The 22,628-nt window shown below is 42.4% G+C and overlaps 1 protein-coding gene across 1 annotated transcript; it reads left to right on the top strand.

The window, feature by feature from the left end:
* The first annotated feature begins 483 nt into the window (after nucleotides 1-483).
* Nucleotides 484-21,439, top strand: LOC117880570 (broad substrate specificity ATP-binding cassette transporter ABCG2-like). The gene is made up of 13 exons (XM_034776855.1): nucleotides 484-714; nucleotides 1,187-1,342; nucleotides 2,313-2,470; nucleotides 2,570-2,721; nucleotides 3,965-4,057; nucleotides 4,620-4,807; nucleotides 8,351-8,502; nucleotides 8,928-9,017; nucleotides 10,948-11,072; nucleotides 11,992-12,146; nucleotides 16,193-16,282; nucleotides 17,874-17,926; nucleotides 20,247-21,439. Exons 1-13 carry the CDS (start codon nucleotides 484-486, stop codon nucleotides 20,392-20,394), a joined length of 1,791 nt encoding a protein of 596 aa, XP_034632746.1. The 3' UTR covers nucleotides 20,395-21,439.
* Nucleotides 21,440-22,628: the final 1,189 nt, after the last annotated feature.

The following is a 22,628-nucleotide window of genomic DNA, read 5'->3' as shown; positions in this document are numbered from 1 at the left end:
TACTGTATCATAAAGCCTGTTTTGTGTCTCATTCCCTTTTCAGCCAATAACTGCCTCTTGCTTTCACTTACCCCGCTTGCCCACTCTGGGTTTCTTGTCATGTGAAATCATTTCCTAAACAGTTTATAATACTTCTTCTTTTCACAGTGGCATTATGAAGCCTGGAATGAATGCCATTTTAGGACCAACCGGAAGTGGTAAAACCTCGTAAGTGTGGCTGTGTAAATTAATGCCTCTTGCATCACTTTTGATGTCTCTTCTATTGCAAAGAAGAAAAAAGGGCTGAGATCTAATCCCCACCTACCCTAGGGTGGGTTGGTATCTGCAGCTCTGGGTTCGGGTACATTGGCAGACCAGAGTGTGAATACTGGGATTCATTTCTCTCTCACCCCAGGAAACAGCAATACCTCTAGGACAAAATTGATTCCTGAAAGCAATTGCTTAGTTACTTTAGTAGAGCAGTGTTGGGAAATCCAGAGTTGAATGAACTTGGAGAGTGCGTGCAGGACTGGGCTGGAAGGGTCCATAGGTTGGAGTGATATAGGGAGAAGCCCTGTACTGAGAAACTGTGTGAAAAGTCACCCTTTTTTCTTCAGACTCCTTGATGTACTTGCGGGGTGGAAGGACCCGAAGGGGCTTAGAAGTGGACAAATCTTCATGGATGGGAAGCCAGCAAACTCACAGTTTCACCTATGCTCTGCCTACATAGTACAGGTGAGTCAGGGCAGAATCCATGGTGCCAGTTTGTGCACAGGCCTATCTGATTTTTCACTAGAATAGTATGCTGAGCCTGAAATGCCCAGGACATGCAGTGGCAAGGACTCATGATGTGTATTCCTTATGGCTACAGCAGAGTAGCCATTTAGGATCCTGAAATATTACTTCACTCAGCCATAACCACGTGACTCTGTCATTGTAGGCATTTTCTCCATTTGGAGCATTGTCTTTTCCTTAAGAGACTACAAGTCTCTGTCTCCTTCTCCCATTGAGAACTCTATGGAAGCCATTAGACCTCTATATTCCTCTTGCCGGGACTCCCCTTTGGGTACAGTCTATCTGTAAGGACTTCACATTATTAGAACAGTGTTGATAGTACTAGGACCCACTGTGGAGGTCTTTTCTCTCAAAGCACTGGCTGATTTTCCTTCTTAAAGCAAGTGTTTCCCATTGTTTTGTGCTGCCACAGGAGGATATTCTGATGGGAACACTCACTGTCCGTGAGAACCTTCAGTTCTCTGCCAGTTTGCGCCTCCCACAGAGCCGGAACAGTGAAGCAGAAAAGCAGCTGAAGGTCAATGCAGTGATACAGGAACTGGGGCTACAGGAGTGTGCTGACACCAAGGTTACTGTACTATCTTTTTATTAAAACAAGGTAGAGGTTGCACACGTACTCACACGGCTACAACACCCCTCATTTCAAGCAGTAGCTTCCTTATGTGTGTGCACAAGAACCTGATAGGACCCTTTTTGCATACTAACAGTGAGAGAGGTGTGTGATTTGAGTTGCACATATAGATTCTATCCTCTGCATGCACAGGGTGAACAGAGCACACACAGGTGTTTGCTTTTGCACATCCAACCCTGCTTAGGCCAACAGCAGGGTTTCAATCTGGGGCTTTCCATGCTGAAACCATGAGGTTTTACCGCCTAAGCTAAAGCACTGAATCTGTCATCTGGAAGCAGATTCAAATGTTTCATATGGGCTAGCCATTAGAGAGGGACAAAGTCCCACAATCTCCTAGAGTGGGTTACACATTGGAGATGCAGGGCTCTTCTGCCATTTCTCTCTCTTCCTCCCTCCCCCTTAGGGGAAGGAGACATGGAGATGAGAGGGGAGTGGGGCAGGTCCGGTAAGAGAGCAATGCTATGCTCTTGTTAGGCTCACAGAGCTTAGAGGTGGGCTCTTTGGTTTATGGGCAGATCTTGTATGAGAACCACACCTTCTTTGTTTCCAGTTTGGCCTCTGGCTAGGGTGATTCTGATCCTGGGAAATACAGACCAGTAAGAATTATTTCAATACCAAGTGAATTGTTTGAAATAATGACAAATGGAATTCTAATACATCTAGTGAACATGATATGATAAGGAAAAGCCAGCATGCCTTCTGGAGCTCAGAATGAGGGGACACATGAGAAGATACAGCTCCCCCTGTTAAAATGTGGGAAGATGACTGAAAGGACCAGGAGCGCCCCTAACTAGATGTTTACCATTCATGTCCATCTCAGATCAACCCACTCACTATGGCCTGTATTTAAACTCATCTGCCTCCTCTCTGAGGTTCTTTGCTTCCTTTCTTTTCTCTGTGGTATCAGATTGGCACTGAGTTCTTGCGTGGTGTCTCAGGGGGTGAGAAGAAGCGGTGCAGCATTGGCATGGAACTAATCACTGCACCTTCACTGATATTCCTGGATGAGCCAACTACGGGACTGGATGCCAACACAGCTAATTCCATCATGCAGCTGCTGCACCAGTGAGCCATTCTCTATTTCTGATCCTCCACTCCATTAAGACCTAAATTCTAGCTGGCCTGGGACTGTGATATTCGCCATGTGCTTCTTCTGTTTTGTAGACTCTCCAGGAAAGGAAGAACTGTGATTTTCTCTATTCACCAGCCACGTTATTCCATCTTCCGTCTGCTTGATCATCTAACGCTGATGAACAAGGGAGAAATAATGTATGCAGGACCAGCCGAAGAGTCCACTGGCTATTTCAACAGTATAGGTAGGGGTTGAGACTGCGGCAGTATGAGAATTATATTTCCTACTGCTACAGGGCAGCTACACATGGTTGTTTTTTTTTAATGGAGCCTTAAGAGTAGCAGTCAAGATTTCTAGGTGCACAAACCTAGTGCTAATAAAAGGATGCACTAGAAGAACCTTGGACAGACAGATAAACAGTTCACTATTCAAGGACACCACAGAAAACTGCTTTGATTCAAATCTTAACTGCATCAGCAAACTCACAGTGTGCAAAGGCCAACTTCATTGCTTCATGGTTGTGCTTGGCACTGCCCATGCAAAAGAGCTGTATTTAACTCTTTGTCCAGGACTCTAATTCACAAAGACAGCAGAGACTGGGTGTATTTAAGAGATAGTAGATTAAGTGGGGGAAGCAGATGGGGAAAACATAAGAAAGTGCTGCCTACAGAGGTGCCACATGCATCCTGAGGAAGAGGAATGACGGGCATCAATGCACAGCAACGTCTTTTAACTGATCCAAGAAGCAGTGTAGATGGGCCCCAAAAGGAGTTAAATTCACACAAGATTAGAGGATGTACAGAAGCATGATGCATCAGGAAGACAGACAGGTCCATTTGAAAAAAACAAGAGGTTTATTTCAGTTTCCTTTGTGAGATATTGTGTTGACTAGTAAGATGGTTTAGGAGTGAAATTGGCTGTGAAAGACTGATCTGTGAGAGGGGCAGGCTGGTTGATGTATTTTAAGAGAAGGCTGGTTTGGCTAAGGTAATTATTGATTGCTGAGGAGGCACTAGTTTGACATGAGATTGGTTGGTTAGTCTGAATGGCTCTTTAGCTCGCTGGGAAGGCTGGGAATGGGGCAGTACAAAATGTTTGCGATGTAATTCAAAACCCTTGAAATGAAAGGTTTTTGCATTTTCTTCTTAATTTTTTTAAAGTCCTACTTGATGTAATTTCACATTTTTTTGCATTCAATATTACAAGCATTTTTGAGTGAAAATAGGTTCATTGAAAATCTCAATATTTTAATTGCATCAAGACAAATTATCATATTAAAATGTGTGAACTCAGATTTTCACAGGTTTTAATTGCAACTGTCTATTTTTCCAAAATGTCAAAAAGGAAACCTTCTGTGCCACAAAATGTCCTGAAACTAGATATAGTATTTTGGATGATATTTAGCACAGAGACTTTGTAATTTTCTCACATTGCTAGTTGGGTGTGGGGTTAGCTTTGATTTTCTCTTGTGATATGGTGTATTTCAGGTTACCAGTGTGAAGCATTTAACAATCCTTTGGACTTCTTCCTGGATGTCATTGGTGGAGAGATCATGCAGTCCCAGCCTAGTCCAGAGTTAGGTGAGTGCTGTAAAATTACATTGGCTGAGAAAGAAAGAGGTTGTGGTGAGGCAGCAGCTAGGACAATGTCTTGCAAATCCACTTCAACAAAAAAATATATAGGAATTGTAAAATAGAGGTAGCCAAACGTCTTCAGTGCCCGTTCCAGCATTTAGCTCAGAGTCTGAACACAACACACTGGATTCTCCTCAAAATAATTCTTGTTCACGCATGGTCCTAATTCCCTTCTACCTCAGTCATTTGCCAGTGTTACGCACATACAGATGCGGTCTCAGCATAACATTTTTATGCTGTATTTTCCCGTTAGCAAGCAGATCTGCTAAGGCATCATCTAATTCATATGAAGATTGCTGTGGTTCTCTTTGCTTTTCAGTTGTGTTTAAGGGTATGCAAATGATGACTAGAAAGTTACTAGCAGCGATGACCATAAAAATGCTGCTGTGATTATTAGCAATCTTTGTCGCTTTTCTGGGAGTTGGCTAACACTTTCAAAATCCTTCAAAAGCAAAGCTGAAGCAGGAATGGAAAGTTTTGACCTAGGGCTGTCCCATTTGGTCTGCAGCCTCAGTGAGAGATTCCGATTCTCATAGCAGCTCTTGTAGTGACAAGAATCCACTGCCCATCTACTACCACAAGTCCCGCTACTATGAGCAGCTGCAGGAAGAGTTGGAAAACCTACAGTCATTCAAGAGCCACCTCAGTGATGCAGTTCCAACAAAAGCCACCTATGCCACCTCATTCTTCCACCAGGTGAGGGAATGGGGAAAAGGGAGGAAAATGCAATCAGTAGGTTCACGAGGTCCTCTGCAAGAGACTTATTCACTGTGCAGCAATTCCAGTGAGACATCTGTGTCTAAGACTTCATAGAAGATTATGGTTGGAAGAGACCTCAGGAGGTCATCTAGTCCAACCCCTGCTCAAAGCAGGACCAGCCCCAATTAAATCCCAATTAAATCCTTCTAGCAACAAAAATATTCTTATTTTTTGTAACCACGTAAGACCAGATTCAGGGATCCTGTGCCCTGGCCAATTAGCAAGTTGGGTGCTGAGTATCTCCATGAGGCCATTGGGAGAAGAAGCCCACGGAGTCACTCTGCAGAGGCATTGGGCTGAGGCAGCTCTGCAGGGCCCCAGTTTCCCCTGCTCTAGGGAATGAAACCCAGGGGATTAACACAGCAGTGGAGCCTCAGGATCTACTCCTCCTTACACCGTGCTGTGCCGGGATACCCAGTGGAGCTGGGTTGTGCACCACACTAGTCTCCCCCCATATTTAACCCCCTGGTGCCACAGACTTGCACAGGTGCCACTGCCAGGGAACCTCCACAGCCACAGAGTTGAAGTTCTCCCTTCATGAGGAGCCTAACCCTGCTCTTTCTGGAGGAAAGCACATCCCCAGCTCCTCACCTCAGAAGGGTCCCCTTCAGTAATTTGAGCCTGCAGTGTACAGTGAAAAAGCAGCTACTTTTGCTGTCATGCTTGGGACGTATTTCTATAGTCCATCATTCAAAATAAACTGTGACATTAAGGAATAATTTAAGGCAGGTAAATTGAAAACTTTCCTTAAAAATAATATAACGGACGGAACAGAATAAACTTTTTCAGAGATACGTAAATTACATTATACAACATGAATCGGGCCCTCTGCTGGTGTAAATTGGCATCACTTCATTAAAGTCAAGGCCACCACGCTGATTTACACCATCTAAGGATCTGGCCCTCTGTATTGTATGTTTAACGTTACTGATCTTACAAAAAGAACAGGAGTACTTGTGGCACCTTAGCGACTAACAAATTTATTACAGCATAAGCTTTCATGGGCTACTGCCCACTTCTTTGTATGCCTATAGAGTGGAACATATATTGAGGAGATATATATACACACATACAGAGAGCATGAACAGGTGGGAGTTGTCTTACCAACTCTGAGAGGCCAATAAAGTAAGAGAAAAAAATTTTTTTGAAGTGATAATCAAGATAGCCCAGTACAGACAGTTTGATAAGAAGTGTGAGAATACTTACAAGGGGAGATAGATTCAATGTTTGTAATGCCTCAAGTATCAGAGGGGTAGCCATGTTAGTCTGAATCTGTAAAAAGCAACAGAGGGTCCTGTGGCACCTTTAAGACTAACAGAAGTATTGGGAGCATAAGCTTTCGTGGGTAAGAACCTCACTTCTGCAGATGCAAGTAATGGAAATCTCCATTAGGTCCTATGATGCCAACTCTGTCCACATATCTATTCAAGTGACATCATCATAGGACCTAATCACATCAGCCATACCATCAGGGGCTCATTCACCTGCACATCTACCAATGTGATATATGCCATCATGTGCCAGCAATGCCCCTCTGTCATGTACATTGGCCAAACCGGACAGTCTCTACGCAAAAGAATTAAAGGACACAAATCTGACATCAGGAATCATAATACTCAAAAACCAGTGGGAGAACACTTTAACCTGTCTGGCCATTCAATGACAGACCTGTGGGTGGCTATCTTACAACAGAAAAACTTCAAAAACAGACTCCAACGAGAGACTGCTGAGCTGGAATTGATATGAAAACTAGATACAATCAATTCAGGATTGAATAAGGACTGGGAATGGCTGAGCCATTACAAACATTGAATCTATCTCCCCTTGTAAGTATTCTCACACTTCTTATCAAACTGTCTGTACTGGGCTAGCTTGATTATCACTTCAAAAAAAATTTTTTTCTCTTACTTAATTGGCCTCTCAGAGTTGGTAAGACAACTCCCACCTGTTCATGCTCTCTATATGTGTGTATATATATCTCCTCAATATATGTTCCACTCTATATGCATCCGAAGAAGTGGGCAGTAGCCCACGAAAGCTTACGCTCTAATAAATTTGTTAGTCTCTAAGGTGCCACAAGTACTCCTGTTCTTTTTGCGGATACAGACTAACACGGCTGCTACTCTGAAACCTGATCTTACAAAGTCACCCAATACACTGAGTGGGTGGGGGGAGGGCGGGGAAGAGAGGAAGACAAAAAAAAATCAGAAAGTGAACATTTACCTACGACCATGACTTCCATCTCAGGCACAGGCAGCCGGACGTTGTAAAGAACGCACCACTGAGAGCGTGGTGTTAATTTTTTTAAATCATGAGAAAAATCAAACACACAGTCTCTCTCTGATTGCAAATGTAATTCTGTGCGAGCGAATATGTGAACAAATGACGAGAGCTTCAGAGCTCACTCTACTGCTATTAGTCTTTGAAAATAAGGCAATGTTCTCTGGCATGCACAAATGTACCCAATTCCTAACCTTTACACATATCATCTCACCAAAATGACGTATCTACAGGGAAGGAGGACAGTTTAAAAGCATATCAGAAAATTAAGTATTAGAAGTCAGATGCCTTAAAAAAAATAAACTACCGTAGTCTACAGTAATTATCCAGAATACTGCAGTTTACAGTTGCTATAGTGCACTGAACTGTTACTGAAGATGACTGAAGAATATTTAAATAAGAATAGATATGTGAAGATATATAAGTAAAACATGTATGCTCTAGGGCGTTAAGTGGTTTGGGATTCTCCCAGAGTAAAGGTGAACGGACAATTGCTGTAGGCAATGGGGAGACTGTTTCTCTGACATTTGCCTGTGTCTGGTTTAGAAGCCATCTTTATGAAAGTGGGATTGGTCCTGCTTTGAGCAGGGGGTTGGACTAGATGATCTTCTGAGGTCCCTTCCAACCCTGACGTTCTATGATTCTAAAGTGAGATTGATGTTAAACTTTTCCAGATTATATTCTATGATTCTCCACTAGAGGCAGGCTCCCTAGCTACAGCTTGCACATGATCCTCAGTGGGAGCCTGGGAAAGCCCCACTACTTGGTTTCAAAGAATTCATATCACACCAATCTGAAGCTGTTGTCCTGTGGCTATTGCTATGCACCTGCCATGCATGAGGTGTGGGTCTGGGTCATAGTCCCAATCAATTAGAGCAGGCACATCTTGGGAGGGCTCAGTCTTGCTCAGTGTCTGGGGGGTGAGGTTGCGCATCATTTCACTCAAGAGAAATCCCTATGAAGAGTGCAGTTGAAAGGGACTTGCAGCTAGTCTCCTTTGCTAGGACAGCGGGTAGCTGCAACATGCAGTTTTGAGTATGGAGAAAGCAGAGGAAAAAACAAAGGGAACATCAGGACTCAGACCAGGGTTGTAAAGAATCCGCAATAAAAAATCAAGTCCAGTGGACTGACCTGGGATATTTCAAGGAGGAGATTTAATTTATGTATGTGTAAATTATGTATTCATGTATGTTCCCTTAGCTGCATGTTGTGAGCAATCGCAATGTGAAGAACATCCTGAGGAATCCTCAGACATCCATTGGTCAGCTCCTTTTGGGCACTTTCTTCTCTGTGTTGGTGGGGCTCATTTTCTACCAAGTACCTGCCACTCTACCTGAAGCCTTTCAGAACAGGTGAGAGGAAGAACAGAATCTTTAGTCCCTTCCTCCAGCTGGTAGTATGAGGGAGGACGGATGGATAGATGAAAGGAGTGACACACTTAAAGAATGAATGAAGAGATGCAGACAAGTTCCTTTCAAGTAGCCCAAGTGAGCATAATATCCTGGGGCACCCAAGGGGTTAGGAGAGGGAACCTTATATGGAACCAAAATCTGCTGAAGACATCAGAGAATATTCCCAATAGGAAGGACAGTGACAGACTCCAAAATTTTCCACCTGTAATTGAATACTTACCTGGGTGAGGATCTGATTCCCAAACTTAACTTCCAAGGCAGTGTAATGTGAGAGCAGTACAAAGCATGAGAGAACTCTCTGCCCTTTGTGTACAAGTCCAGCAGAGAACTCCAAATAAATCTCTTTTCCTTTTCCTTCTCTGCAGGTTGGGAGCTTTCTTCTTCCTGGTCATCAATCAGGTCTTTGGGAATCTGTCTGCAGTGGAGCTCTTCATCAATGAGAGAAAACTCTTCATGTGAGTGACTCTAAAACTCCTTCAAATCAAAATGCTGGAAACAGGCATAAACTGGCTGTGGCTGCAGAGTTTGCTGCAGATCTACCCACCACCACAGAATTGTGCTCCAATAATCAAGCCCTCCCAAAATTTCAAATCATGTCCACATCTGTCTAAAAAGGGAAGGGAAAGAGACAATGCATCCCCACTCCCAATGCCAAAAGCATCAGATGCCTTGTAGATGTCAGATCCCAAACTATCTCCAATGCCTTCCCAAGATGCCAAAAGCCCCATCTGTTCCCTGTCCTGTTACCCAAATCTTCAGCTTCCCCAACAGCTTTTACAACAGTTATGCATTTTCAATACCAAAATCAGCAGCATTTAAAAATTAAAAATCTGGGGCAGCGTGAAATGACTTGATTTTGACATCAAAATTAAAATGACACCAGAATAATGAATAGATTGTATTATTCATTTTCAGGTTTCACTCATTTAAAAAAATTGTGCGCTTTTTCTGAACCTCGCCACAGAATTTCCAGATTTCCGCACCGGAACACCTCAGAAATAAGGATGCCTTGTCATAGAATTTAGGTCCAGCTGAACCTTAGAAGTGGCCAGCAGATCATGGATCTAAGAAAGTCTGGCTCAGCTCCCAACATTAAAATGCTCAGTATTATTTCAAAACAAATACAATCATAGACAATTGAAATGTATACATGCAAATATAAGGACACTGCTCGGTGAGTCACAGTATAGCATGCAAGTAGCATCTACAGACATGGCAGAGTAACAGCAGAGAGAAGTGAATAGACACATTTCAGGTCTGGTCTATACTACCCGCCTGAATCGGCGGGTAGAAATCGACCTCTCGGGGATCGATTTATCGCGTCCCATCGGGACGCGACAATCGATCCCCGAATCGGCGCTCTAACTCCACAAGCCGAGGTGGTAGTAAGCGCCGCCGACAAAAAGCGGCAGAAGTCGATTTTGCCGCCGTCCTCACAACGGGGTAAGTCGGCTGCAATACGTCGAATTCAGCTACGCTATTCACGTAGCTGAATTTGCGTATCTTAAATCGACTCCCCGCTGTAGTGTAGATGTACCCTCAGAAAGAAAAGACTAAATACTGGAAAGGTGCAGTTTCTACATCCTACTCTGGAGAAACCACGAGGGGGGAAAGAAAGGAATTGGATATTTGAGGAAAGCGAGGACTGGTTACAGAAAAGGGAAAGATTACTTTGAAGGAAAAAAAAGAGGGTGTGTGTATGTGTGTGTATTTTGGGCAAGTTCATCTAAGAATTTAAGGTATAATCCTATATCATTTGCAATCAATGAAAGTAAGATAGAACCCTGCCTTGAATAGGAGAAATTGTATTACTGGATTCTGAAGCAGACAGGAAGCTTGAAGCTGGAGAAGATTTCTGATGTTTTCACATTTCTAGATATGGATGAAGAGACTGGCCACCACATTTTGGACAAAATGAAATTTTGGTCAGAGGAAGACCACTGAAGGAGGAAGTTACAAGCAGTAAGACAAGAGGAGATAGAGGCATGGAGGAGAGTTTCATCAGAGGAGAAGTCAGGATAGCATCGTCTGTGGGTGATGTTTTAGATGTGATAGGAAGATATACAGACCAGGAAGAGACAGGTAGAAATAGTACAGAAGATAAAGCTGAATGTATATGTTTCAGAAAGTAAGGGTAAATGAGAGAAGTGTATCAAAGATGAAGATGAAAGCAATAGTTTTTCTTCAGGATGTTGTGCTTACTAATTATTTAATGGCATATCTATTTGGAGATGAAGAAAGTTCTGATGGAGACGGAAGTTGATGAAATTGGGGGAGTAAGGAAAGGACTGGAATGCTAAAGTGGTTATAGAGTTAAATATCATAAATATATGAAGTAGATACTTTGATATTCAATGTTTTTATTTATTGCATACATTTTTCCAGTCATGAGAGCTCCAGGGGATACTACAAGACCTCAGCATATTTTCTGGCCAAGGTGTTTGCTGATCTGATTCCCAATCGTATCATCCCCTTGTTGATGTTCTCTGGCATATCGTACTTCATGATGGGTAAATACTGAATTTCCTTTAGCTCAGCAACTTTTTGAGGAAGTGATTCAGGACTAAAATCACCATGGGAAAATGCCACAAAAACTTTGATAGTAATATCAAACTCTGGCAAGACTGAAATGTCATTGCACAGATTTCTGTGGTGATTGTGCATTGTTATTAATTTTTGCAGTTATATTACATTGCTCATAATCAGAGGTAAAAAATTATCTCCTTATATACAAACTTTGTATAGAACTTCCCAGGATGCCTCTGTTCGTCATTTTTTCTTTCCCCCCAATAAGACACCCACACACAAAATCATCTTATTTCTAGTATACCACTAGCTCTGACTCCAGTTGGTTGAGTTTTCACAAAGCAATGCTGTAACAGTTCCCGACAGGATTCCAGCAGTGTGGCCTTCTAAGGTTCCCCCAGAGCTTCGGTAATAGTGCAGGAAAATCAATCAGATGGTCTCAATATTTGAGACATGTGAAGAGTTAAACAAACCCACGCAGCCAAACTAATTTTAGCATGATTATATACACTTGGATGAAAACAGGCCCAGCTTTCCAGTAAATAAAAACATGTTGAGGGGAGCACTCTCTAGCAGCTCTTTAGCGGTAAATCTGGCACTCACGGCCCCACTTGCAAATTCTTCATGGACCCAGTGAGCTTTGTCATAACCATGCCCAAAATACAAACCAAAATTTAGTCATGGGAGATTTCTCACAACATTGTCCTGGAAGGATACTCTATGGATCCAGCACTGAAAGCATCCACAGCAGTGCTTGTTATGAAGCCTTTAATTCTGGAAAATGCCAAATTGGAGTCCTGTACTGGGAACCACCTTATACTGTAGCAATTCCATAGCAATGCCTGTTATGAATCCAGACCTTCCCACAGTACTGAGTCACTTTCTGTCTGTCATCATACACAGGTCTGAAACAGGATGCAGGATCTTTCTTCCTGTATGTTCTTTCCCTCAGTCTGACAAATCTGGCAGCTGTGAGCATGGCCTTCCTGGTGAGCGCCAGCGTCAGCACCTTCGCCATCGCTAATGTCTTAATCGCACTGCCCTTCGTCTTCATGATGGTGAGAACTCATTATCCACTCAAGGGCAGCCTTGCAAGATGTATAGAGCCTACTGGAATCAGACATGGGCCTAAATCTCAACATTCAGTTCGAATATCCAAAATTGCAGGGGTGCTCAGATCTGAGGCTTTGGTTTGGGTCCCTACTGCAATGCTCTGGGAAGGTACATTGTTAAAAAAACCAGGAGTATTTATGACATAAGAAAGCAAGATACAGAGCAGCTGTAGCTATAAACAATATGTTATTAGTACATTTGGTCGAAGGGGAGAGGTCTGGTCTGTTCTGAGCACAAGACAGGCAGTCAGCAATGCCTGAGTTCTAATCCTGCCTCTGTACCTGTCATGTTCCTGTACCAGATATGGACTGGCTACTACAGCTTGCTTATACACACCAGATGTGATCATCATAAGATCCTTTACCACTTTGCCAGGTATGGCTGAGGTTAGTGTAAATAAGCAGAACCCTGGTTATCTGATCCCATTAGGACCAGGGCCAGATTGGATAATCAAAAATTCAGAGAATTCAGAGAATTGGAAATTGTGAGGCTGCAGCGCCATCTAGGGCCACAGAAGAGATTGCCAGCTTCTGGACCTGTGTGTGCTGGTTGTTGGGTTAATACGGAGAGCCAGATAATGCCGGTCGGATAAACAGGGTTCTACTGTACTTTGTACACAGTGCCACCTAGTGGATGAACATCATAATACAGTTTAGCATTCCATTACATCTCCCCCTTTAAATTCTATATTCCTACCCATTTACAATATTTACACTGTCGCATTGTCTTTGAAGTTCAGTACGTATCAGTCTGTTAAGTGTGTCTGTATCATACTGGTTTTCTAATTATATGACCCAAATGTATAACAACTTGGTCATCTAGCTGTCTGTTAGTTTCAATGACAGGCTGTGGTTGGTTTGGAATTTTTGAGTATTCTTTTGTTGTTCTGCATCTGCCATCTGTAGCATTTGCTCTGTTGATTGTTCTTTCTGAGGAAAGAAATTGTAGATGTTGGTGGTCTCTGCTGAACTCTCCATTGCCAATCTCAATCACATATAATCTAGGTGCTGGATTCTTTTTCTTTACAACAGTTGGAGGTGTCCATCCTTTTTCTCCATCCAATTTGACGCGAACACAGTCACCATGTTGTAGACCCGGCAGTTCTCTAACTGAATGACGTCTGTTGTAAAAATGTTCATAAACTCTTTTAGCCTTTTTATCTGACTTGGCTACTCTCTTCATGTTTGGGCACTTTGGAGATACATTCTTTTCCAAAACTGGAACAATCATTCTGAGGTATTTTTCCATCAGGAGTTGTACTGGACTATATCCAGTAGCCACTATTGGGTGTTGATCTGTAACTCAGAAGAACAAGAAATGGATCTTCCAGCTGTAGGATTTTCTTGGCTATCTGTACAGCTCTCTCAGCCTTTCCATTCACTTGTGGATAACATGGGCCACTAGTAATATGGTCAAAAACATATTTCATTTGGATTCAGTTAAATTCTGCTCCAGTGAACTGTGGTCCATTGTCTGTCACTAGTTGTTCTGGAATACTGATGTGAGAAAAAGTACATTTGAATTTCTCGATAATACTGCAACATGTTATATCTTTCAAGTACATTATTTTTATATACCTGGAAAAATAGCCCACTACAACCAGGTAATGATGTCATCTAAATTTGCATAAATCCTGCAGCTAGTTTCTTTCAAGGTTTCTCTGCTAATATTGTTTGTACACTGTATGGTTCAGTATTATTACTACAAGTTGATTTGTACTGGATGTCCTTTCAAAAGTACAATATCATCAAATCCTCCATCAGGTTCTTTCTTATTTTTCACTAGGCCCATCATGGCTGCCACACTGCAGCTGTGAAGGTTGTTGGTCTTTGATCCTTTAGTCACATGCACTCTGAATGCAAAGCTTTTGTCTATGTAGGTTGTTTCTGTGGTGAACTGGACCATGCAGTTCAGAATATCTCCAGGGCTAGTCAGAGTTGTGCCACTTCATCTCTAGAAGGGGTTGAAGTGATTGTAAGTTCCTTCTGAGATGATGTGTCATCGGCTCCTGAGTTAGTTTGAAAGTCAAGAGTCTTGCCATAAATATTAAATTTCACTCTGCATGCAGGCTCTATGTCATCACAAGTGATAGATCCCAGAAACAATGGCTCTTGTTTGTCTGTAATATGAGTCAACTTCCAGACTGCTTTGATGTGACAAAACACCTGCAATATGTCCATATTTCCTGCATGTGTTACACTGTGTGCATCTGTCTGGACACGCATCATCTCTTGGGATATGACTTTTTCCACATCCTGTGCATCTATGCTGAAATTTGTCTCTCTTAGCCTGGGAGTTTGTGCTCTTTGCTTCAGGGGTTTTATGGTAATGACTTTTAACACTCAAATGTCTGAAAAACTTGAAAAAACTGAAACTAGCTTAGAAACTGTAAACAAATTTCTCTGTTTTGCTGTTTCACCATTTCAGACTGTTTTGCTATTTCAATAGCTGTGGCTAGGGTTAAATCTCTCTTCAACTATAGCTGCTGTGAAAGGTTTTTTTTCTGTTAACCCAATAACCAGCCTGTCTCTGGTATTTTCATGTTTTGCATTCCTCAAATCCAATGTATGCAGTGCTCTTATAAAACATTTAACATTTTCCCCTCATTCTTGAATTCTCAGGTGAAAACATGCTCTTTCATAAACCACATTTCTCTGAGGTATAAAGCATGCATCAAACATAGCCAGAACCCTTTCAGAGTCATCTTTGTGACTGTCTTAAGTAAAGTCAAAAGATTTAAAGATATGTTCTGTTTCCCCATAGCATAAAGGTGATTTGATACCTGTATATTTCCAGTTTCTTTGTGCAGCTGGATAGCAATATGAAATCTTGCAGTATATTGTTTCCAGTCTGTCTGTCAAAGCTGAAGTTCTCTGGGGCATTAAAGAGTGGCATGCTGATGAGATCCTGCAACCTTTGTTGCTTTGTTCCTTCTGTTTGCAACATTGTTGCTATTTTCCTTCTGTTTCTGTTCTTAGTTTACTCCTGATACCATGTCACATTCCTGTATTAGATATGGACTGGCTACAGAGCTTGCTTATTATACACCCCAGATGTGTTCATCATAAGATCTTTTAATGCTCTGCCAGGTATGGCTGAGGATATCTTAAATAAGGTGTTTTCATGCAGCGGTACCTAGTGACCGAACAGTATAATGCAGTTTAACATTCCATTATTGTACCTGTGATCTTAAGTAAATCACAAAGTCTCTGACTCAGTTTTTCCACTTGTAAATGAGGTTAATCCTTACCTATTTCAAATGGGTGATTTGAAATCTGTTTATTAAATATTTGTAAAGCAATTTAAAAATGGAAAACATTACAGACTTTTTAACTTCTCACACACATTGTATGAAAAATGTGTATATTTGTATTCCATGTCCTGAGTAACAGTGGAATGGTACATTATTCTCCCCACTGGGATGTACAATTAGAAGAGGCTTCAGTCCATGCTTTAATGGTCTTTGTATTTTTTATTGTAATACATTGCACAATACAAACAACATGTAGCCACTGGAGGTGCCTAAAACGCTATATTCTAAAACAACTAGAGACATTTCTTATGAAAAAGTAGTTACTGAACACACACATTAGCCACTGTTCTAAGCTAATCATTTTAAATGAAAGCTACTAGTATTAGGAAGTCCTTGTAAACTTTAGGGCCAAATAGTCTGGAAAAATATTTTACAAAACAATTTTTAGCTAATAAATATACTAGTAATCTTAAACTAGATTATTTTGAACAACACAGAAACTGGAGAAACATCCTTAGCATTATTATTTTCCGAGTCAGAATATAGAGGATAGGAACACCATGTATTTGATAAATGTCCCTATTCTCCCTTTCATGAATGAGGGCTACTACTTTGGTTCAAAATGTCTGTACTGAGGAACAACTCCCAAGCGCTTTGGGGGACAAAAGGCAAGGGTATCGTTTATAATGTGTTCTACATTGTTTTGTTTGTTTGTTTGTTTTGCACTGTCTCCTACAGGTCTTTGGTGGGTTCCTTGTAAACCTGAACTCCATGCTGAGTTGGCTGTCCTGGATCAAATGGATCAGCATCTTCCATTATGGAATGAATGTGAGTCACGGCCCTCACGGGGAAGATTTGGCAAAGTGCAAAACAGCAGGTTCAAAAGTAAAGTGAACTTCATCCCCCAATTGTACAAAATCCCTCAAGCCTGTTTGCCGTCTCACTTCTCATGTCTCGGATTGTTCACAAGCTCTTAGCCAAAGACAGAATCACCTGATACTACCATGTTCTAATCAAAAATATCATCCAGTCTATGTTGTAGACTGTCTTCTTCACATGTCTTCTGAAGAAGTCCTAGAAGCCCACCTCTGTCTGACCAAGAAAGTGCCGACTGTCTGTGTTTGTATGACTGACATCTGTAAATCTGTATTTCTGTCTCTCACTCTGTAAAGTTGGTACAGTGCTTTATCACAGACAATGGTACTCATCAGAGGTAAAGGAAACAATAAGCACACATGCACATTCACAAGCTATGCCAGAACATGAGCTTTACTGTGTTCTTATAATAAAACACAGTTTATAAGAAGTCTAAATATAATTCTTATAGAAACTATAGCACCATCTACTGGCAGCATCCAATACTGATGCTGTAAAACAAATCACTATGTTCTTTTCAATGAAGATTGATTAAATTCCTGCTTCTGGGGCTAAGAATAAACATTGCCATATATGTTTACAATGAGATTCGCAGAAGAAAAGCCTTTAGCTGAATGTTTTGTCCTTTTTTCCCATTCAGACTTAGGAATCTCTTCCCCATGTTCTGCTATTTTTTCTGCTGTTTTGGGCTTTGTTTTTATGAGAATCTCATCCCCTACGTCTTCCCTCTCCTGTCCTAACTCCACTCCAAACATCCTGGCACCATGGAGTCTCTCCAATGCTAGCCAAAGACAAAAGGATCCCAGATGCTTTTCTCCCTTGAAATGCCTGATGAAAGAGAGGGAGCTATGTTTTAAAAGCTACAGGGCAGATTCATTTGATAATTTGCCAATAATTAATTATCTTTGATTCTCATAGTCCAAGAGTTCACAATCAGGGGTCATGAATAGGTGTCAGGCATCATGGCCACACTGCACTTCCTAAGTTGCTGAATAGAGGGTGGTCACGATACGGAATAGGCAGGGCCGGCGCTTCCATTTAGGCGACCTAGGTGGTCGCCTAGAACACCAGGATTTGGAGGGGCGGCATTTTGGCGCCCTCGGCAGCAATTTGGCGGCGGGGGGTCCTTCCGCGCTCCAGGTCTTTGGCAGCAATTCTGCGGCAGGTCCTTCACTCGCTCCGGGACCCATCACCGAAGTGCCCCGAAGACCGGGAGCGTGGAAGGCCCCCCCCCCACCGCAGAATTGACGACAACGACCGGGAGCGCCGAAGGGCCCCCGCCTAGGGCGCCAAAAACCTGGCGCCGCTCCTGGGAATAGGTCAAGAACCATTGCCAAAATTGTGTCAGGGCATCATGGTCATGCTACATTTCCCAAATCTCTGAATACAGGGTGGTCCCAGTATGGAAAAGGTCAAGAAGGAACCACTGTCAAAATGGAACATTCCATGTTTCTGGGGAGGCACTGCTGTTCTTGCTGTATAATTTCTTCATCGGCCATTTTCTAACAGATTAGATATTTTAAACATATGTTTCTTATTTTAGGCCCTGACCATCAATGAGCTCCAAGGAGCAGTTTTCTATTTGAACTCTTCCATGTAAGTACTCACTCTGTTCACCAACCACCAAAAACAACCCAAAAGAGCTGAGGGAAGGTAGAGGCTGTCATATCTGACACACTTCACCACAGGGGTACATACAAGCACTCAATTTATAGAGTATTTTTGGATACACAGGAGTCTGACATACCACACGGCATGAAGCATAAATAGGAGGTCATGATGTGATACCTGTTGAAAGAGAAGCTGCAGTGTCAATACACATACAGAGAGCCAATGTTTAACTAACTTATTAACAGGAAGAACAGTACACAGGAATATCAAGTAATAAATATTACACATTAGCGGGAGCTGTGTTAGTCATTTCAATATATAACAATATTCTTCTTCCAAAATCTCTAACTTCACCATTTTTAAAATGTTCTTTTAACACAATGTGTCATGCATAAATGGTACATAATGCTTTAGCAACATTTCTTCACATACCAGTACATATAACCTTAAAGGCTGCACTAAATATAAACAGCACCACGGGTGAGATTTTCAGAAGTGCTCAAGAAACTTGAGTACTTCTCTGAATTTCACCCAATATGTATAATCTAAAATTATTTAAAATGCATAGGTAGATGTCTCTAACTAGTAGTGTTTGTTTGATTCCTTGTGTGCAATATTTTTCCCCTTCTGAAGTGTGATAGTCAGTGCAGTGTTTCCAGTTATCTCTTTCTTCCCTCACCCAAGGGAAGGTGAATCTGTAAATGTCACTAGATTTCTCTATTGTAAATCAGCAGGCATGGTAATCAAAGAGTCACTATAATTATTAGGTTAGAATTTGGTTCTGGCTGTTCCTCATGCAGATAACCTGCACTACCATACCAAAATTTGTCAGGACAGTTGCAAGACAAAGGCACTTTCAGGAAACAAAGAACATGGATATCATGGAGGTCACCTATCGGGAATTACAAGGCATTTCACATGGCAATTTTAGGCAACACAGGAGGCATATAGCAAGCGAACAAGATCATATTAAGCATTTATGTAACTTAGGGATTGACAGGGCATATATGGGACATCACAGAGGTTCATGCAAAGTGGGCCCACAGGAAGTTCATAGCGGGATGTTACAGGAGGGATGTTACATATACATAGCTGGATGTTACATATGTATTACAGTTAAAGTACTTACAAACACTTAATGGCTCACCTGAGGACTCACATAGTCACATCATCAGTACTTAGAAGGTCTCATTATAGGGACTCACTGGGCAGGACACATAAAACACCCTTACAGGAGTTTTATAACTTGATAAAACAGCAACAGCAACTGTAGAATTACATAATACACAGAGGCATACAATAGGCCCAATAAAAACTAGTACAATGTCCCATTAACAAGGGCAGCTCATTTATTTAGAACAGGGATCGGCAACCTTTAGCACCCTGGCGGGCCGGGCCGGTTTGTTTACCGGCCGCGTCCGCAGGTTTGGCCGATCGCAGCTCCCACTGGCCATGGTTCGCCACTCCAGGCCAATGAGGGCGGCAGGAAGCGGCGGCCAGCACATCCCTCGGCCCGCACCGCTTCCTGCCGCCCCCATTGGCCTGGAGCAGCAAACTGCAGCCAGTGGGAGCCGCGATTGTTTACCTGCTGCGTCCACAGGTTCGGCCAAACGGGCCCGGCCCGCCAGGGTGCTTACCCTGGCATCTTCTAGGCATTTGAACATGGACTACATCTCTTCATTCGGGAAGCATCCAGGTGGGTGGGTCAAGGCTGGTAGCTGTCCACAAGAGCAAATGCATCACTTCCATAACATGCCTTATCTACTGTAGCCCACCAAGCAGAAGGCTTCCCCACAGTTGCTTCCAAGCAACTGTAAAATAAAGAGAAGATAGCACTCTCTGAATGAAGCACTGCAGTACTTCACTACAGGGGTTATCATAGAGCTAGATGTTGCAGAAAATTTATGCACTCCATCTTTCACTAATTAGTAGCTATTATGACTAATTACACAAATTAAAAGAGTTAGTGAGTTTGGTATTCTCCAGATAGCCTCCAGGGAGCAGTCTTTGTCCAGGAGAGGTTCAGGGCAGGATCACAGTGCATTGACAGAGCCATATGCGGCTCAGAGACTGGAATAACTTGAAGTGACACCCTTGCAGGTCAGGACCTAGTTGCATTAGCAAAGCTGGGGGAAAGGAACAGAAGGAGAGACTTGCACAGTGCCCTCCTTTGCTATGCCTGGTTCTAATCAATACTTTCTCACTTATCACCACTAAAACTTATCATCGTAACATTTCAAATAAAAACAATCGTTGTGTTTTATTTGTTTGAACAGTGTCAAACACCTGTGTCTGTTTGTTGCAGGGTCCCTGGAGAGGTGTACTTGCAACAGCAAGGCATCAACTACAGCACCTGGGGCTTGTGGGAGAATGAGGTTGCTCTCCTGTGCTTGTCATTTGCATTCCTGTTCTTTGCCTACATCCAGCTGTTAAGAGTGAATCGCTGGAAGTAAACTGGGCAATTTCCAGTTATCATCCACCAGGGCAGCAGCCATGCAGAGTTCACTTTGTCCCCTCCTACCAGTATAGTCTTGATTTCGGATACCTCCTGATTTGTGCAGTTCTTCCCTTCAACCACCAGAAGGCTGTAAATACAAAGTTAATTTGACCAAGACTGACAGATTGGAAAGTGTTGACATATGTGTAAAAACATTCATTAAATACAAATGTATTTTACCTTTTAATGTAGAAAATGGTCAGATACACTCATAACAATCCATGGCCCATACTAATCAGCTAACCTCACACAAAGTGTGGTGAACAGAATGCAAGATAGTTTTCTGCTAAAACATAGGACAAGCCACTAACCCATTAGTTAAAGAGAATTGTCTCTAGCTACCAATAATTATTCTTTCCTTTCCATCCTTACTACACAAATTCTTGATTATGCTTTGGTCATCATTTGCTATGACTACCCCAACTTCCACTTTTCTGTCCATCCCACATCTCAGCTCATCACTATCTATGCAAAATACCCCAAGCATCCTTATATCAATTTACCGCTTCAAAACTCTGTTCTGGCTGTGATGCTGGCAGACCAGGGGCCAGCAAACACCATGATCCCCATACCTCAATTGAATACTGACAAATACATAGTTGAAATCAGTCTGGCTCACCTGTGTGTTTGTATTGTTAAAATAGGTATTAGAATTATAAGAATGACGTTAGACTTTATAGAATGCTTGTGAGTTGCTGCATGCATTAATCTCACTTAAAACATCTGTATCCCATATTGTACGGTAATATTTGAGCATTTGCACTGTAAGCCCCTGTAACTGCGTAAATCATGAAATAGGAGAGAGACATTAACTAGTGTGAAATGCTAGTCTCCAACAGAAGGTGTTATGCCCTGCCCAACAAGGAAGGCCCATCAGGGCCACCCAGAGGATTCAGGGGACCCGGTGCTTCGGCGGCGGGAGGACCCCCTGCCACAGGTCTTCAGGGCACTTCGGTGGCGGGTCCTGGAGTGGAAGGACCCCCCCGCCTCCGAATTGCCGCTGAAGACCCGGAGCAGAAGAAGCTCCAGGGGCCCTGGAGCAAGTGAAGGACCCTGCTCCAGGGGCCCAGAAAAACTCTCGTGGGGGTCCCTGCGGGGCCCGGGGCCTGGGGCAAATTGCCCCACTTGCCCCCCCCCTCTGGGCGGCCCTGAGGCCCATCAACACCAGACAGATTGAGTAGAACGTTGAAGAGGACAAAAGACTTTGTTGTTTACTCTCCTTCCACCCATGAAGAAGAATCTTGCAAGTGAATTCCTCACATCAGCTAAATTTGCAGCTCGAAGCAGAAGGGGGAACAGGAATAAAAACCCCTAACAAGGAGGAAGTGTATCTCATTGCTCCTTGGACTCTGGTGGCAAGATTTCTAGACATAAGCAAGGGATCCCCAGCTGCTAAGCCTGAGTTAGCCCTAAAGGACAAATAGAGCTTGCTTATTACAAAAGTGTCTATTATTTTTTGAAATTTAAGATTGGAACTCATTTGTCTGTATGTATGTTTACCTGCTTTAACCTTGTAAATAACTCTTTAATTTCCTTTTCCTATATAATAAATCTGTGTATAGTTTATTATCGGATTGGCTACAAGCATTGTCTTTGGTGTGAGATGTAAGGTGCAAATGACCTGGGGTAAGTGACGGGTCCTTTGGGAGTGGAAGTAACCTAAATATTGCTGATTTGTGATAGAAGGGACCGTCGATCACAAAGGCAAGCTTGCCTAGGTGACAAGAAAGATTGGAGTACACAAGAGAGTTGTCTGTGACTGTTATACTGCCTGATGAGTTTATACTTAATAACTGGTTGGTGATATCTAAGCATGGAACTCACAGCTAATTTGGGGTTTGTGCACTAGCTCTTAATACTCTGCCCTGAGGTTGGTACTCACGCTCTTGATTCCCACTGGTCAATCTGACATTGGCTTCCTCTCACTTTCCACAGTAAGTTCAAGATATATATCCTCATGTTCAATACCATGCCCCACCTACATCTCAGCTTTCACTTCCTTCTACTCCTTCATTGTTGTCTGCTTCCTGCTTTTGCTTAAGCCCCTCCAAAATGCCCCTTTTTATCCTTCACCAATACTCATCTCGATTCCTCATTTCAAGATGCCCCCTTCATTTACAATTTCTTCTCTCTCTTTATTCAAATCCTTAATTAAAAAACACCTTTCCCCTTAAACTTATCAAAGATGAT

The sequence above is a fragment of the Trachemys scripta genome, chromosome 7 (assembly GCF_013100865.1).
Source record: "Trachemys scripta elegans isolate TJP31775 chromosome 7, CAS_Tse_1.0, whole genome shotgun sequence".
NCBI classification, from domain to species: domain Eukaryota; kingdom Metazoa; phylum Chordata; order Testudines; family Emydidae; genus Trachemys; species Trachemys scripta.
Note: the sequence above shows the minus strand (reverse complement) of the source record. Positions and strands in the feature narration are given on the sequence as shown.

What these genes read in the sequence shown, in the direction of transcription:
- LOC117880570 (XM_034776855.1), top strand. Translation starts at nt 484, where the DNA reads ATGAACTTGGAGAGTGCGTGCAGGACTGGGCTGGAAGGGTCCATAGGT. An exon ending in CCTGAAGCCTTTCAGAACAG is followed by an intron (nt 8,503 to 8,927) that starts GTGAGAGGAAGA and finishes CCTTCTCTGCAG; the next exon opens with GTTGGGAGCTTTCTTCTTCC. An exon ending in AATGAGAGAAAACTCTTCAT is followed by an intron (nt 9,018 to 10,947) that starts GTGAGTGACTCT and finishes ACATTTTTCCAG; the next exon opens with TCATGAGAGCTCCAGGGGAT.